The sequence below is a fragment of the Anopheles merus genome, unplaced genomic scaffold (genome assembly GCF_017562075.2).
Source record: "Anopheles merus strain MAF unplaced genomic scaffold, AmerM5.1 LNR4000657, whole genome shotgun sequence".
NCBI lineage: Eukaryota > Metazoa > Arthropoda > Insecta > Diptera > Culicidae > Anopheles > Anopheles merus.
Window position 1 is genome coordinate 1 of NW_024428237.1, and position 14,267 is coordinate 14,267.

The 14,267-nt window shown below is 47.8% G+C and overlaps 4 protein-coding genes and 1 pseudogene across 4 annotated transcripts; 3 read left to right on the top strand and 2 right to left on the bottom strand.

Annotated features, from left to right (window-relative positions):
• The first annotated feature begins 8 nt into the window (after window positions 1-8).
• Window positions 9-1,709, top strand: LOC121602853 (annotated as a pseudogene).
• Window positions 1,710-1,925: 216 nt separating this feature from the next.
• Window positions 1,926-3,542, top strand: LOC121602856 (ferrochelatase, mitochondrial-like). The gene is made up of 3 exons (XM_041931613.1): window positions 1,926-2,147; window positions 2,243-2,390; window positions 2,503-3,542. Exons 1-3 carry the CDS (start codon window positions 2,102-2,104, stop codon window positions 3,464-3,466), a joined length of 1,158 nt encoding a protein of 385 aa, XP_041787547.1. The 5' UTR covers window positions 1,926-2,101; the 3' UTR covers window positions 3,467-3,542.
• A 44-nt stretch (window positions 3,543-3,586) lies between these two features.
• On the top strand, window positions 3,587-9,278 carry LOC121602855 (regulator of G-protein signaling 7-like). The gene is made up of 6 exons (XM_041931612.1): window positions 3,587-4,722; window positions 4,885-6,005; window positions 6,068-6,181; window positions 6,276-6,401; window positions 6,470-6,761; window positions 8,081-9,278. The coding sequence occupies exons 2-6, from the start codon at window positions 5,023-5,025 to the stop codon at window positions 8,138-8,140; spliced, it is 1,575 nt and encodes a 524-aa protein (XP_041787546.1). The 5' UTR covers window positions 3,587-4,722; window positions 4,885-5,022; the 3' UTR covers window positions 8,141-9,278.
• A 110-nt stretch (window positions 9,279-9,388) lies between these two features.
• Window positions 9,389-10,791, bottom strand: LOC121602857 (DNA repair protein XRCC3-like). Its single transcript, XM_041931615.1, has 3 exons — window positions 10,687-10,791; window positions 10,288-10,628; window positions 9,389-10,207 (listed from the first exon to the last, which is right to left on the bottom strand). The coding sequence occupies exons 1-3, from the start codon at window positions 10,715-10,717 to the stop codon at window positions 9,779-9,781; spliced, it is 801 nt and encodes a 266-aa protein (XP_041787549.1). The 5' UTR covers window positions 10,718-10,791; the 3' UTR covers window positions 9,389-9,778.
• Window positions 10,792-12,473: 1,682 nt separating this feature from the next.
• On the bottom strand, window positions 12,474-14,267 carry LOC121602859 (twinfilin). Its single transcript, XM_041931617.1, has 4 exons — window positions 14,042-14,267; window positions 13,816-13,893; window positions 13,613-13,724; window positions 12,474-13,547 (listed from the first exon to the last, which is right to left on the bottom strand). The coding sequence occupies exons 1-4, from the start codon at window positions 14,064-14,066 to the stop codon at window positions 12,731-12,733; spliced, it is 1,032 nt and encodes a 343-aa protein (XP_041787551.1). The 5' UTR covers window positions 14,067-14,267; the 3' UTR covers window positions 12,474-12,730.

Sequence of the window (14,267 nt, forward strand, 5' to 3'; positions counted from 1 at the left end):
TTTATAAGATTCTGGCCCACGCATCCTTCTCCCAGCTGGAACTGGTGTTCGAGGAGTACAGAAGCTTACCGGGCGTACGACGAGCAGGCACTGAAGGCGGAGATCAGCGGCGATTTCTACGACGCCCTCAGCGCGATCGTTGAGTGTGTCCAGATGGCGCCCCACTTCTTTGCCAAGAAGCTGTTCAAAGCAATGGACGGTCTCGGCACGGACGACAAAACGCTGATCCGCATCATCGTCACCGGGCGGAGATCGATCTGCAGAACATTAAGGACGAGTTCGAGCAAATGTACAACAAGACGCTGCTCAGTGCGGTTAAGGTAATGGTTAAAATTGACCTAATGGTAGAAAGCAAATCAATAAATGGAGATTTTCCTTTTTGTATTTCCCACAGAGCGAAACATCCGGCGACTACAAGCGTGTGCTGTGTGCGCTGATTGGAGGTGCATAATCAAAGCTCGAACGGAACAACAACGCATAATCATAATCGTTATCTCTATTTTAATGTTTCATGTTGAGCCATTTTAATGTTAGCGTAAGATTACACCAAAATCCTCATTAGTGACTTTACGAAGCGCATCCAATCTATTTTGACTACTTTTACAATGCTTTGCAAAACCAGAAACATAACAGAGCGAAGAACGATCACCATACAGATGATCATGGAATATGAACACTTAAGTGCCAATGTATTTTTTACAATAATACATACACTCACATACATTCTTTCTTACATGACAATGAAAAGCTTATTATAATGTGTAGGTATTGTAAACCCTGAACTCACTAATTGAACTGCAATTGTCTGACAAATACAGTCTGACCTCACTGGTGGAGGATGATATGCCAACTATTAAATAAAATTTGCTTTTTGTTGGCACGTTTTTCCATACGAAAAATTACCTCAAACGCATTTCAACTGAAAAGCGTTCAACTATACAATTCTGACTGTGTTTAATTTGAGCTTTTTAGTTGGCTTGTTTCTTTACTATAAATTCCTGATTTTATTGTCAGAAGTTGAGAATAATTTTTTGATTTTTTTCAAAAATGGGTTTTATTTAAAATCGCGTACTTTGCACTTGATCTTCGTCGGTGGTTGTACTGTCAGCCAACTAAAAAGCGTTCAATTACTGAGTTCCGACAGTATTTGGTATTTGTTAATAAAAACATATTTTGACCACGGTATTATGTGCTGTGAAAACGGGTATCAGTAGTTGAATTCTTGTTTTTGTAACATCTCAAGAGCATTTCTTAGCCACATGGACCAATAGTGAGATAAAAACATTTCCATAGCATGCGTCTCACTGTTTTCTTTACATTGAATTACGTTTACGAAGCTCCCGCATGAGTTTGGAAAAAAGGGATATTTATTATGCAGCAGCGAAACTTAGACTAATATGCTGGAATTGATGTTTCGGTGCTGCTTGGTGTTCTCTGCCTGCTGGTCATATTGCCAACCACCTGACATGATCATGTTTGTCTCGTCAGTATGGTGTCGGCTGCATGCCGGACGGACTATCTGATGAATACCACACCGAATGTGGAGGTTCCGTTCGCGATCTGCGCCGGTTGTCGTGGGAACCAGCTTCCAGTGTAGTTCCCGTTGGAACATGACTTGCGCGTAGTGCGACATCGGCGGCTCGCTGGCGACCGTATATTTGCTTAGCACCTGTGTACATATCTATTGAATAAATATTGTAAATCCTCAAGCTTTCACTATTGTAAGCACTGAGCTATGCACAGCTATCGAAAAAACTGGCATCCATTTTCGAACCCTTGAGACAGAACAATATTAAAATCAAAGCATCAAACACGACAAGATATCATAATTGGTTGAGAAACGGTGCAATGGTATTGAAATAAGGTAAGCAACCCTGCAAACAAACACGCATCAAAACACAGCGAATTTAAATTGTTGTGCAATCTGTCATTACGCATGACGGCAGAGCTAGCCCGCTGTGCAACCGGCTGGTTGGTGAATGCGATATCGTGCGTGTGTTGTCTTTTTTTTCTCTACAAGACGAAACGAAACGGGCAAGTTACGTCGCTCCCGGAGAGCTGTAATTTGTTAAGTGAAAGTATCTAATTCCTTAACACCAATATGCATTCGCTGCTGAAGCTGTTTTCCTCCGGCACAGCCAACTATGGTAAGAGTTGGTGTAGAATTGTTTTGTCATCGTTTAAAAAAAAAGAGAACATTTCCTACATTTGTGTTTGTTTTGCTTTCTTCCCCGCGGCATAGGCTTGCAGCAATTCCGCACCGTCGCCACCAAACCACGCACGGCCGTGGTTATGCTCAACATGGGAGGGCCCCAAAACACGGACCAGGTACACGACTACCTGCACCGCATCATGACCGATCGCGATATGATTCAGCTGCCGGTGCAAAGGTAACGAATAGCGCACGTGCCAGCCTTCTCAAAACGGAGCACGAACGAAAAGCAAAACGGAACGTTCTCGATGCTTATCCCCATTCGATCGCGATTGTTGTTTCACTTCCAGCAAACTCGGTCCCTGGATAGCGAAACGCCGCACGCCGGAGGTGCAGAAAAAGTACAGCGAAATCGGGGGCGGTTCGCCGATTCTAAAGTGGACGAACGTGCAGGGCGAGCTGATGTGCAAACAGCTGGACAAGCTTTCGCCCGAGACGGCACCGCACAAACACTACGTTGCGTTCCGGTACGTGAACCCGCTAACGGAGGACACCTTCCGCGAGGTGGAGCGTGACCAGCCCGAGCGGGTGGTCCTGTTTTCCCAGTACCCGCAGTACAGCTGTGCCACGTCCGGCTCGAGCTTCAATGCCATCTACACCCACTTCAAGGAGAACCCGCTGAACGGGCTGGCGCAGGCCCGCTGGAGCGTGATCGACCGGTGGGGTACGCACCCGCTGCTGGCGAAAACGTTCGCCGACAACATACGCAAGGAGCTGGACAAGTTCCCCGCCGAGAAGCGCAAGGACGTGGTGCTGCTGTTCTCGGCCCACTCGCTGCCGCTGCGGGCGGTCAGCCGGGGCGATGCCTACCCGTCCGAGGTCGGCGCTACCGTGCAGAACGTCATGCAGGAGCTCGGCTGGTCGCAGCCGTACTGTCTGGTGTGGCAGTCGAAAGTGGGCCCCCTGCCCTGGCTGGAACCGTTCACCGACGACGCGATCAAGGGGTACGTGAAGCAGGGCAAGAAAAATTTCATCCTCGTGCCGATCGCGTTCGTGAACGAGCACATCGAAACGCTGCACGAGCTGGACATCGAGTACTGCGAGGAGCTGGCGCACGAGGTCGGCGCGGAGAAGATTGGCCGGGCGGCGGCTCCGAACGACCACCCGCTGTTCATCGAGGCGCTGACGGATGTGGTGCGGCACCATCTCGCCAACGGTTCGACCGTCGGGCCCAAGTTCCTGCTCCGCTGTCCGGCCTGCGTTAATCAGAAGTGCTCCGTGAGCAAGCAGTGGTTCAACCAGTTGTGCAATTAATTTAGCAAGCATTTGTTTTTCTTTTTTTTGGTTACTGATAATGGGTGCATTAAGGTCTGCAATTATAGCATGCAAAGGTTTACAAAAAAAAAACGGAAGAAATCTCTTCTCACACTGCCGAACGAAACACGCTGTTGTTTGTGTGTCTGTGTGTGCGTCTTATCTCATGCTGTAAAGGCTATTTTGAAAGAAGACCTGTATCATATCACGTAAAGCAGCATGGATTGAAGATCCGTCAATTGTCGGTTGCGAACGGGGCCGATAAAGTGGCTATTGCAACACCAGATTAATGATTCATTTCAACTATCGCTACGCCAGCTTGTTCTGGGGGAATGCTGAGATGAAGTGCATCGAGCGGTTTGAACGATCCCAAAGTGGTTTAATCCAAAACCCTTGAATATTAATGGCAGCACAAATGAGTTGTTTAATTTTTTTTTCTTTCGCACAAAACACATACACGGATGTGGCTGTTTCTCGAGAAGAGACAGGAAGGCCTAATGTTATGGCTGCTGGAGATTCCTTCCAATTTGTTCCATCCAATTTTAGCACATTAATAATACTTATTAGATTTCATTTCATTAGCCTCGTTGAGAGAGGGAGATAGAAAGAGAAAACATGCGAAACGTGTTGCTATCAGCAAATGAGCGCACACGCTGCATTCGCCCGAGGAAAGTATGCCATGACATTCGGTAGTATCCTGTTCATTTCTTTAACGCTCTTTCTCTCATTGCTTTCGAAATCTCGCGGAAAATGTACTCTCGCTCACAGTTTTGGTGGAAAATTCCACTCAAAAAAGGACGAAATCTCAAATCCCCGTACCGAACGATGTTGCTTGGACGACCATGTCCTTGCTCACAAAGAGCAGAAAGAGAGGAAGAAGAGAGCAGGCTACGGAGAGAGCAAGCCGTACAAAAATTGCCATTTTCATTTTTGCACTCCAACCACGGGCCACAGTTCACCCGTTGTCGTCCTAGGGTAGGTGTGGAGGGCTTGGTCCTTGCTGGCGGATTGCGTGGTGATACGCACGAACTGGCGTCGATTAAAATGGGTTGCAGCCATGCTGGTGTACTGTTCGGCTGGCCATCGTTTACGCGGAACTGACCCGCACGATTCCCGGTTGTACTGCTAAAACGGGGCAAAAAGGCACCCCACATAAACACAAACGCGCGCGCGGGGGAATCGGTTCGTTCCTGCCTGCCAAAGGGAGCATTACGCAGCAACAACGCAAAGGTGATAGTGGTGGTGTGGTGTACCAGGTTCGTAGGATTGATGCGCATCAAGGTTGTTTGGGCGAAAATTTTGGGTGTGGAGTAATGGTTTCGTGTTGTGTGAACTGTTCTACTGTACAAACGTGTAAGACGGAACTGTAATTTGCTTTTTTGTTGTTGTTGTTGGGTTGTTCTACTCCATCAACTTAGGCTACACGCAATTATCGAACGAGCAACGTAGGGAAGCAGCGCACAGGCCATCCTCTACGAGCACACCTCTCCCGCACCACAACACTAGAATAGCTGTCTACAGTCACTCAGCCCAGGTTGCGCCCAGGTAGCCGAAGGATGGTCACGAAGAAAAGCGTCGACATAGAGAAGGAAAAACTTGCGAAAAACATGTACTCCGGCTGCTCCGGTGGCAGTGGCAGCACGACCTCCGGCCATCTTCCAGCGGCCAAATCGTCCAGTGCGGCAGGGAGCACCACGGCCGGCCCGTGCAACACGGTAGTAAGCTTCAGCCCGGGCACGATGGCCAACAGCAGCAGCCATATGGTGCAGCAGATCCTTCCCCCCGGCCAGGATGCGCCCAACATACTCGTGTACAAAAAGATGGAAGCCATCGTGGAGCGGATGCAAACCGAGGGCAGCGGTGTGTCGGTGCGCACGGTCAAGGCGTTCATGAGCAAGGTGCCGTCCGTGTTTACCGGGGCCGATCTGATCCAGTGGATCATGGCGAACCTGACGGTGGACGACATTAGCGAGGCGCTGCACCTGGCGCACCTGCTCGCGTCCCACGGCTATCTCTTCCCGATCGACGACCATCAGCTGACGGTGCGCAACGATGGCACGTTCTACCGCTTCCAGACGCCCTACTTCTGGCCGTCCAACTTCTGGGAGCCGGAAAACACCGACTACGCCATCTATCTCTGCAAGCGCACGATGCAGAACAAGACGCGGCTCGAGCTCGCCGACTACGAGGCAGAAAATCTGGCCAAGCTGCAGAAGATGTTCTCCCGCAAGTGGGAGTTCATCTTCATGCAGGCCGAGGCGCAGAGCAAGGTGGACAAGAAGCGCGACAAGCTCGAGCGCAAGGTGCTGGACTCGCAGGAGCGCGCGTTCTGGGACGTGCACCGGCCGATGCCCGGCTGCGTCAACACGACCGAGATGGACATTAAGAAGGCGTACCGGAAAGGCGCCTCGTCGCTCGGGTCTGGGTCGGCCGGTACCGCCGCCCACAGCAATCCGGCGGAAACGATGGCCAAAACGATCGCACTGCTCAAGCAGAAGCTCGACCGTCGCACAATCAAAGTCTCCAAGGTGGCCGAATCGTACGTAAATGCCGTGGTCTTTGAGGTGGGCAGACGGATACATTTCTTTTCCCCTTCCACAGGTACATCTCGTACTATGAGCAGTATAGCGAGTTTGACTACTTTCTATCCGCTCCCGACCATCCCAATCCATGGCAGACGGATAATACCGAATTTTGGGACGCGGAGAAATTGGGGTACGTATTCCAGGGCCTGCTTACTGGAACTGGAGATATATGGAGAGGTCAAGTAACCACAACCACCGCCACCACGCTGTCCGTGTACTTTCAGCAAGGACATTCCAATGAAGCGCGTCAAACGGTGGGGCTTTAGCTTGCGGGAACTATTGAACGATCCGATCGGACGCGAGCAGTTTACCAAGTTTTTGGACAAAGAATTTAGTGGTGAAAATTTGAAGTAATAGTCAAACTACTAAGCCATTCTAGTACTAGAGCTCACATGGATTTTTCGGGCTTTTTTTGTAGATTCTGGGAAGCGATACAGGACATGAAGGCGCTGCCCCAGTCCCAGATCAAGGAGGCCGCCCAGGCAATCTGGAACGAGTACCTTGCACCGGACGCTGCCTGCCCTGTCAACATCGACTCGAAATCGCTCGAGCTGGCCCGCGACGTCGTGAAGGAGGGGGCGGCCCAGCCGAGCCGCTGGTGCTTCGATGTAGCGGCCGACCACGTGTTTTATCTGATGAAGAGTGACTCCTACTCGCGCTTCCTGCGTTCCGATATGTACAAAGAGTGTCTGAACGGCTCAAAGAAGAAGGTAAAGTCAATTCCTAACCTCTTTGGCGTAAAGTTGAATTACTAGTCTAGCTTAGATACAACTAGCATTAGCTGACGGGTGGCGGCGGCGGCGGCGGCGGCGTCAGCGGGAGCAAGGATGATGTAGTCTAGTTTGGCAACACTACATCATCCGTATCATCGTTGGCGCCATGTTCCGCAAGTGCCGCCTCGTGTCGTATGGTTTTACTTGTGCTGTTCTCGTTATCTAACAAAAAAAAAAAAAAAAAAAAAAAACATTGGGAACACTGTGCGCCCGATTTGTAGTTTATACGGATTTTTGTAATGCTGCTTTTCTAGATAGAATAGATGCTGTGCTTGCCCGTTTTTTTCTATAATTGTTGATATGAACAGTTGAACAGTTGACATTCGCCGTTTAATCGTAACATTAAAACGCCTTCGTTCGTTTTGCGCTATCGTTTGAAGAGATACTTTCGTTGCTTCTAGATTTGAAATAGAATAGCAGTTTTGAATTTCAGCATCACATATTCACATTCATCGCAAAATCATGTTCACTCCGAGAGCTTATCAGCTGCGGTTGGAGTCACAGCAGTGAAGTGTACAAAAGTTTGTTAAAACCAAATGTTTCTGTGTTTTGGGTGTAAAATAGTGTGAAAATTAAAAAAAAAATATATATATATATACAAAATGGGGGCAGCAGCGCCCGTCTGCGCTCTGTATTGGATTTATATTGTCGTACTCTTATAGAGCTTTTCTACATTTCTAACAAGCTACGTGTGGGGTTGGTTAGTAAAATGAAGACGCAAATTTAAACCCTCATTGGCTAACGGTAACAACAACAATCGGTTTGAAGATCCTCTTTTTCCAGACGAGCATCATCACGGTTCGAAATTGAAGAAAAGCTCCCAATAGTAGAACATGGTAGTAGATCGTGTAGTTAATCATGTCAGACATAAATTGCATCGTTCCGTTTTGTTCTTTATTGTATGTTCCGTAGCAGGGCGAAGCTGCTGATCAGTAGCAAGTCATGTGTATATTGTTTCTGTCATTATTCAATCGCTAGTTCACTGTAGTGTGTATTCTAGTACGCGCAAATCTCATCAATAGTATGGAATGCAAATTGTGCTACATTGTGCTGCATCAACAATAAGGAACACATTGAGCAAAGAAAAGAAAGCATGCGCTCGACGAGCCAATAGCATTGCATTGTACATTTCATATAAAAAAATGTTATCCCCATTTTAATTACGTATTTCTCTTCTTCTAACTGCTCACTACTGCCACCGCACACACCACACCACCGATGTTGCTCCTTCTAACAAATGTCCCGTCATTTTTCAGACATCCGTCAAGGGACTTCGAATATTTTCCGGACGAAAAGATACGCCTGTGATAAATTAACTTTTGCCTGCTTTTAACCGTTCCGATTTTGTTTTTTTGTATTGCGCGTTTCTAAAACGCTTTTATGAGATAAACACAAAATATTCATGGTTCACACATCGACCGAGAAGAAGCATACTTTTCCGGCGGCATACGTGCCGTGTTTCTGTGTAGCATGATAGTTTGACGATAAAACCAGACCATTTTCCTCCCACAGCAAACCAGCCCCGGCGTTCGCCCAGGAGCCCGCTACGCATAAATATATCCACTATAGTGGCAAATTTAATAAATTATGATTTTGGGGGTTTCTGCAAACCATCATGTCAGTGCTTTTTAGGAAAAAAACATTACTCCACGAATTGGGTTTATCGTGGCAGTTGAAATAGTAGCGAAGCATTAAACAAAATAATTGCTTTCCAATAGAATAATTTGCTTGCGCAAGTGTTAGCAAGCACAGGAGAAAAGCAAAATAGCAGTAGTCGTCAGCCTGTTGTGTTTCTGCTGCGGATTGTTACGCATCTGCTCATGGAACAGTAGACGCACAATAAAAAAAAGGAAAAAAAATGTCTATCGGGTATTCTACATAATGTGATGTGTAAATAGCGTTAGTCGTAATAGTAGCGAAACAGACAAGAAGAAGAAAAAAACTACTAAAATGTTTCCACAGTAAACAACCCGTGTGTCGTCTATCCTGCTGTGTAATGGTACTACTAAGACAATCTATTTTCACTAGCAGCGGAAGCGGAAGCCTTCTGCCACGCGCCCCCTGTGCATGATTGGTAATTGAGTTACCTTTTTACGAAAAAGTAAAAACAACACTATTGCTATAGTTACGCCCAATTACTAACGCTAACCACTAACTACTAAACTGCTATCTACTAAATTACCACTACTATTACTCTAACGTGTTGTTGAAGAAATGAAATATCAACGTTTTAAAAACGACATTACCCACCACCGGTTCGTAAACAAGAAAGACAAACAAAAACTAGTGAGAAATGTTTTAAAACATACGATTACAGAGACTAGAGACTAGTTGATTTATGATTAGCGCGCATGGGAGCAGCATTTTAAGCGGAAGATCAAGATTAAAAAAAAGACTCAACCATCGGTAGAAACATGTGCTTAGTTTAGGGAAAAAATGTTTAAATTATTAAGAGAAAAAAAAACAAACGTTAGCAAAACCAACCGCAACACAAAACACACACACACACACACAGTTGTCCATTGTGCTCTGATGCTTACACAGATTGTAAAACTCTCTAAACATATTTGCCAAAGGTGAATGTTATTGCTATTTAGGAATCTGTTTAGGAGGAAACTGGTTTAGGCGCATTTACTAAACGAACACTGTTTATGTACTGTACTGTTAACAATCAAACCTATATACTCTCTACTTTTTATCGTATTTGGTCGAAGAAAATTGATTGTAATTGGTGTATGTGTGTGTATGGCAGAAAAGATCTCACCGTTCCCACAAAAAGAGGCGAAATCGCGCGATCGCTCATACTCTACTGATATTAGGTATATTCGGCACGGATGGGCCCGATCACGACATCTATCTCCTATGAACAATAATAAAGCTGGAACACCACTAGTGAGAGGTGTGTAATAGAAAAGCTGGAAAACATGTGTGGGTGTTATTTCTTACTCAACTCATTAATACGCGAAAGGCTTCGTATCCACCGGTCCCGACTCGTCGATCTGATAGAAGCCATGCTTCGGGGAAAATGGTCCAAACACAACCGTGCAGCGTCGATCGTTCGAGCTTAGCGTGGTGCGGGAAAGCTGCAAGCGCGTGTGCACCAGCGTACTCCAGGCGAGCCCCAGCGCCGGAACGTTCCGCTGGTCGTCCAGCGTGGAAGAGTCGATCACCGAACGGACCTGGTTCGTTACGAAGATGGCAAAGTTGTGGCGCTCCTGCAGTTGGTGCAGCCGGTGCACTATTGAGCGGAAGGTTTCCGCCCGCGAAATGTAGTCCCTTTCCTCCACGAATGGGCTCGCGATGGAATCGATGATAAGCACACTGATTTTTGTGCCTTCCAGCAGCTTGGGCAGTCGATCGAACAAACAGGCGATCAAGGTAGGCTAGAAAAGGCAGAAGGCGAGATGAATAGAAAACGGTCGAACACACAACGCACAACGAAGATATGGGTTGCCGAACATACCACACACCATACGTGCTCCACCAGTATGTGGTCTGCAAAGTTATGTTCCCGTACGGCATTATCCGCACTCTGCTGACGTTTGTATTCTGCCTCTATCTGTAGCAGCCTGCGCGAAGGAAACATATGCTCGGTGCAGATGTACACCACGCTGGAGTTCGGCACGGTGCGCTGGGCCGTCAGTGCTAGCTTTAGTGCGATCTGTGTTTTGCCCGATCCCGGATCACCTGCCAGCTCGAAGATTCCCCGGGCACCGATACCGCCACCCGTAAGCCGATCGAAAACCGGTACACCGAAGCTCACCTTACGCCACCGATCGGCATGTTTGGTCAATATTTCACTGCCTGTAAGTACGGTATGGTTTCAATCAGTTGTTTTCGTGATAAAACGGTGCTGCCTTACCACTGGAAAAGCCTTCAAATTCCGATTCCATCGTTTTGCGGGACGAGCAACGCAACGTAAACACGTTCTACACTTTGCGCGCCATTTTCGTTTCTGGCAACTCGTCTGCTGGCATTTCCTTTGACACCTAGATTCTTCAGAGTAGTGATGGGTAAAGTTGGTAAAAATCCGGAGTCGTTTCTGATCCGACTCCGATAATTTCGGAACCGGCTCCGGAAGGTAGGTGCACCAAGCATTATCCGGAGTCGTCCGGAGTAGTCCAGAGTTGTTTGGAGTCGTTGGGTATCGAATGCATCTCGAGTCGTTCGGAGTAGTCCAGAGTTGTTTGGAGTCGTTGGGTATCGAATGCATCCCGAGTCGTTCGGAGTCATCGGGAGTCGTCTGGAGTCGTTCGGAGTCGTTCGGAGTCGTTCGGAGTCGTCCGGAGTCGTCCGGAGTCGTAGGGAGTCGTTCGGAGTCGTAGGAGTCGTTCGGAGTCGTTCGGAGTCGTCCGGAGTCGTCCGGAGTCGTAGGGTGTCGTTCGGAGTCGTCCGGAGTCATCCGGAGTCGTCCGGAGTCATCCAGAGTCGTCCGAAGTCTTCCGGAGTGGTCCGGATTCGGCCTTCGAAACAAAGACTTTTATATGAAGCGAACATGCAAAGCGAGAGACAAAAAAACCAATGAAATGAAATTTCTTATCACAAGCACATTGCACCGGACGGCTCCTGTTGACTCCGACCACCTCCTATTCGTGTGGACTCCGGACGATTCCGGGGACTCTGGACGACTCCGGACAACTGCGATTCCGCGTAGAACTAGCAGTTCCCATTTTGGGGGAGTCGTAATCGGACTAACAATAGCCGGAGTCGGATCGGAGTCGTGGGTGCGCTCCAAAGAGCACATCACTACTCCAGACAACTACAGTTTGTTTGTTTGCGTTCTTCTAGACTGGTTCAAGGTCAACGTTTCTTAAAAAGCAAAACATAAAATTTTTACATTGCCATGGTAACGATCGTTCGCGGGGTTGTTCGTAGGATGATCTACCAGAACCTTTTCTTGGCTTAATTTCCGTACAAACATTAGAAAATTCACGGGACAATTTAATTATTACAAAGTTGATTCTTTACGATAAAAATCAAAAGCAAAAATACCATCGTTTCTTGAAAAATATATATTTTATTCAGTTCGATTGTTAATGAAGGGTTTTGATTGGATAGTTTTGAGCTGGCATTTGCAAACGGCAGAATAAGTAGTTGTTTGTGGAAAAGCACGCCTTACAACTCATAATTTATAGCCATTATACGATACGATACGATACGATACAGTTTTTTTTCCAAAATACTAACGCGGACATTCAAACCGTCAAAGCGCTCGCTAGGGAGCTATCGAACCTATAATCGTACAATTTTAACCCACGATGAGTATGATGATGCCTTCTCTGTAAGCGATGGCGGCACGTTTAACGACGGTATGCCCGTATACTTGTCGCGGCTTGGCGGTTTGTTTCTTGGACGCTACCACACCCAGCAGTCGATAGACGCCGTTCATTTGGTATTTGTTTTGTAACGAGAAATTCGAGAGAGACAATTTTGTAATTTTCGCTTGCTTTGTTCAATTTCATTCCCAAACATTTGCTTGCCTCTTGCGCCTGAACTTTATAATACTTTTGATACTGTACAACGGTTGTAGTGTAACGGACGCCCCGTCGGAAAATCGGTTCGGTTTCGGGTTCATTGCGTTCGTCTCCTTTTTGTAGGGGGTGTCGCGATCGGTACTCTTGGTTCGTTGTTATTTTTGCACATTTTTGAACTACGTAAAATGGGGTTCAATAAGTTATTTTCTACACAGACAACACAAAAAAAAACAAAAACACACATAATAGTGTATTGCCACAATGCGATGCGAAATGCGATGAAAAGGTGGGGGCGCGTCGGCAGGTCGGATGATCCTAGCTACTAGCACCTGCGCAATGGTATGGGGTGGAAGCGTGGAAGTTTGCGCTCACAAAGTGTGTGGTCACGGCCCTGTCATATTCCACTTCCACGCATCCTCCGCTACCTCCGCCTTACTCAACAGCCTGTGGTTTGGTCAGTCTTTTAGCACCGCGGCTAGGCGGTCCCTTCGGTTTGGAGAACTGTGGCCGAAGGTTCAGCTTGCGCGGATGCAGCTCCTCGTGCAGGAACTCCTCGGTCAGCTCGGCACCATTATCGATCTCGAGCTTTTTCGCCACCTGTATGCCGTGCTTTTCGATCGTCGCCGAAAACGGGCCCTTGCAGCTAGAGTACATCATGCGCTCGCGGATCGAACAGCTGTACCCGGGCATCGAGTACACGAACACCACGCTCTCGAGATAGTTGCCCTCGTGGTGGTGCTTGAAGATGTACAGATGGTAGCGGGCATGGTCGGTCGGTATTTGGGCCGGCAGCCCGGTCAGCTCGATGTTGTCCGCCTTCACCAGGTGTATCTTTTCCTCCTCGAGATCGATGCGAAACTGCAGATAGTTGTAGCCGCCGCGGCGCATATCGTGCAGCGCTTGGGCGACCGCGTCCGCGATCGGACAGTTGATGCCGCCGAGCGTCTGCTGCTTGGTGTCGATGCCGAAATCTGTCTTCACCTCGGTTTTGCGGAGCTCGGCCAGCTCCTCCTCCCGGCTGGTCAGGGGAGCGGGCGTGTTAAAGTCCACCTTGTGCTTCTGGTAGCCCTGCAGCGTCGTCTCCTCCTTGGACGTCGCGTTCAGCTCCTCCTTGATGTGCCCCGAGCCGAACTCCAGCTTGAGTGTCGCCTTCGTCGAAGCGTACAGCATTTTCTGTCGCACGGTGGCCGATTCTGGCACCCAGCTCATCAGCAGCCATGCGTACCCGGTGGGGATTTTGTAGTCCAATCTACGGGTTTAACGAACAAGGATTTGGGAAATGTTTGCTTGCTTTGATGGCCACCAGTGCTTTACCTGTAAAGAATGTAGCACGGCGTACTCTCCTCGATCAGCGGTCTCACCAACGTATCGTAGTCTTTCTCCCAGTCTCGCTTCACATCACTGTGGCTTACCAGGCGGAGTTCCTCTGGAGAAGGGGGAAACATAAACAAACAAATATATATCATAGAATACATTTTGGTCATCAGAAAAAGCGCAAAAGTCGGTCGCATTCTTACCATTTTCAATAGAAACTTTCAGAACCCGGGTCTTTCCATCTTTGCATTTGCCAAAGAACTTCAGAAGCTCGGCGTTTGCTGTGGGGCATGTAAAGAGAAAAAAAGTGATTAGCCATTGTCCTGGCTGGTGAGGTCTTGGTGTTGTCGGGGGTACAAAGGGGAGATGATGCATCCCCCGGTTTGGGGCGGCGACGATGATTGATTCCGTCCAAAGGGGGACACCTACCCTTAATGCCAGTTTGGTGCGACATAGTACAATTCGGATGCACTGAGTTCGAGGGATAGAAGCACTTTTAACAATGAAGCAGTCTGGGCTAGGGCTAGGGCTAGGAACAAAACACAAACAGAAAGTGGGCAAGTTTGTCTGGCGAGAGATCACAATTTTCTTTTTTGCCCGTGCAATGAATTTCACTTGTGACGATTACATCAAAATCAGCTGTCAAAGTCCGTCC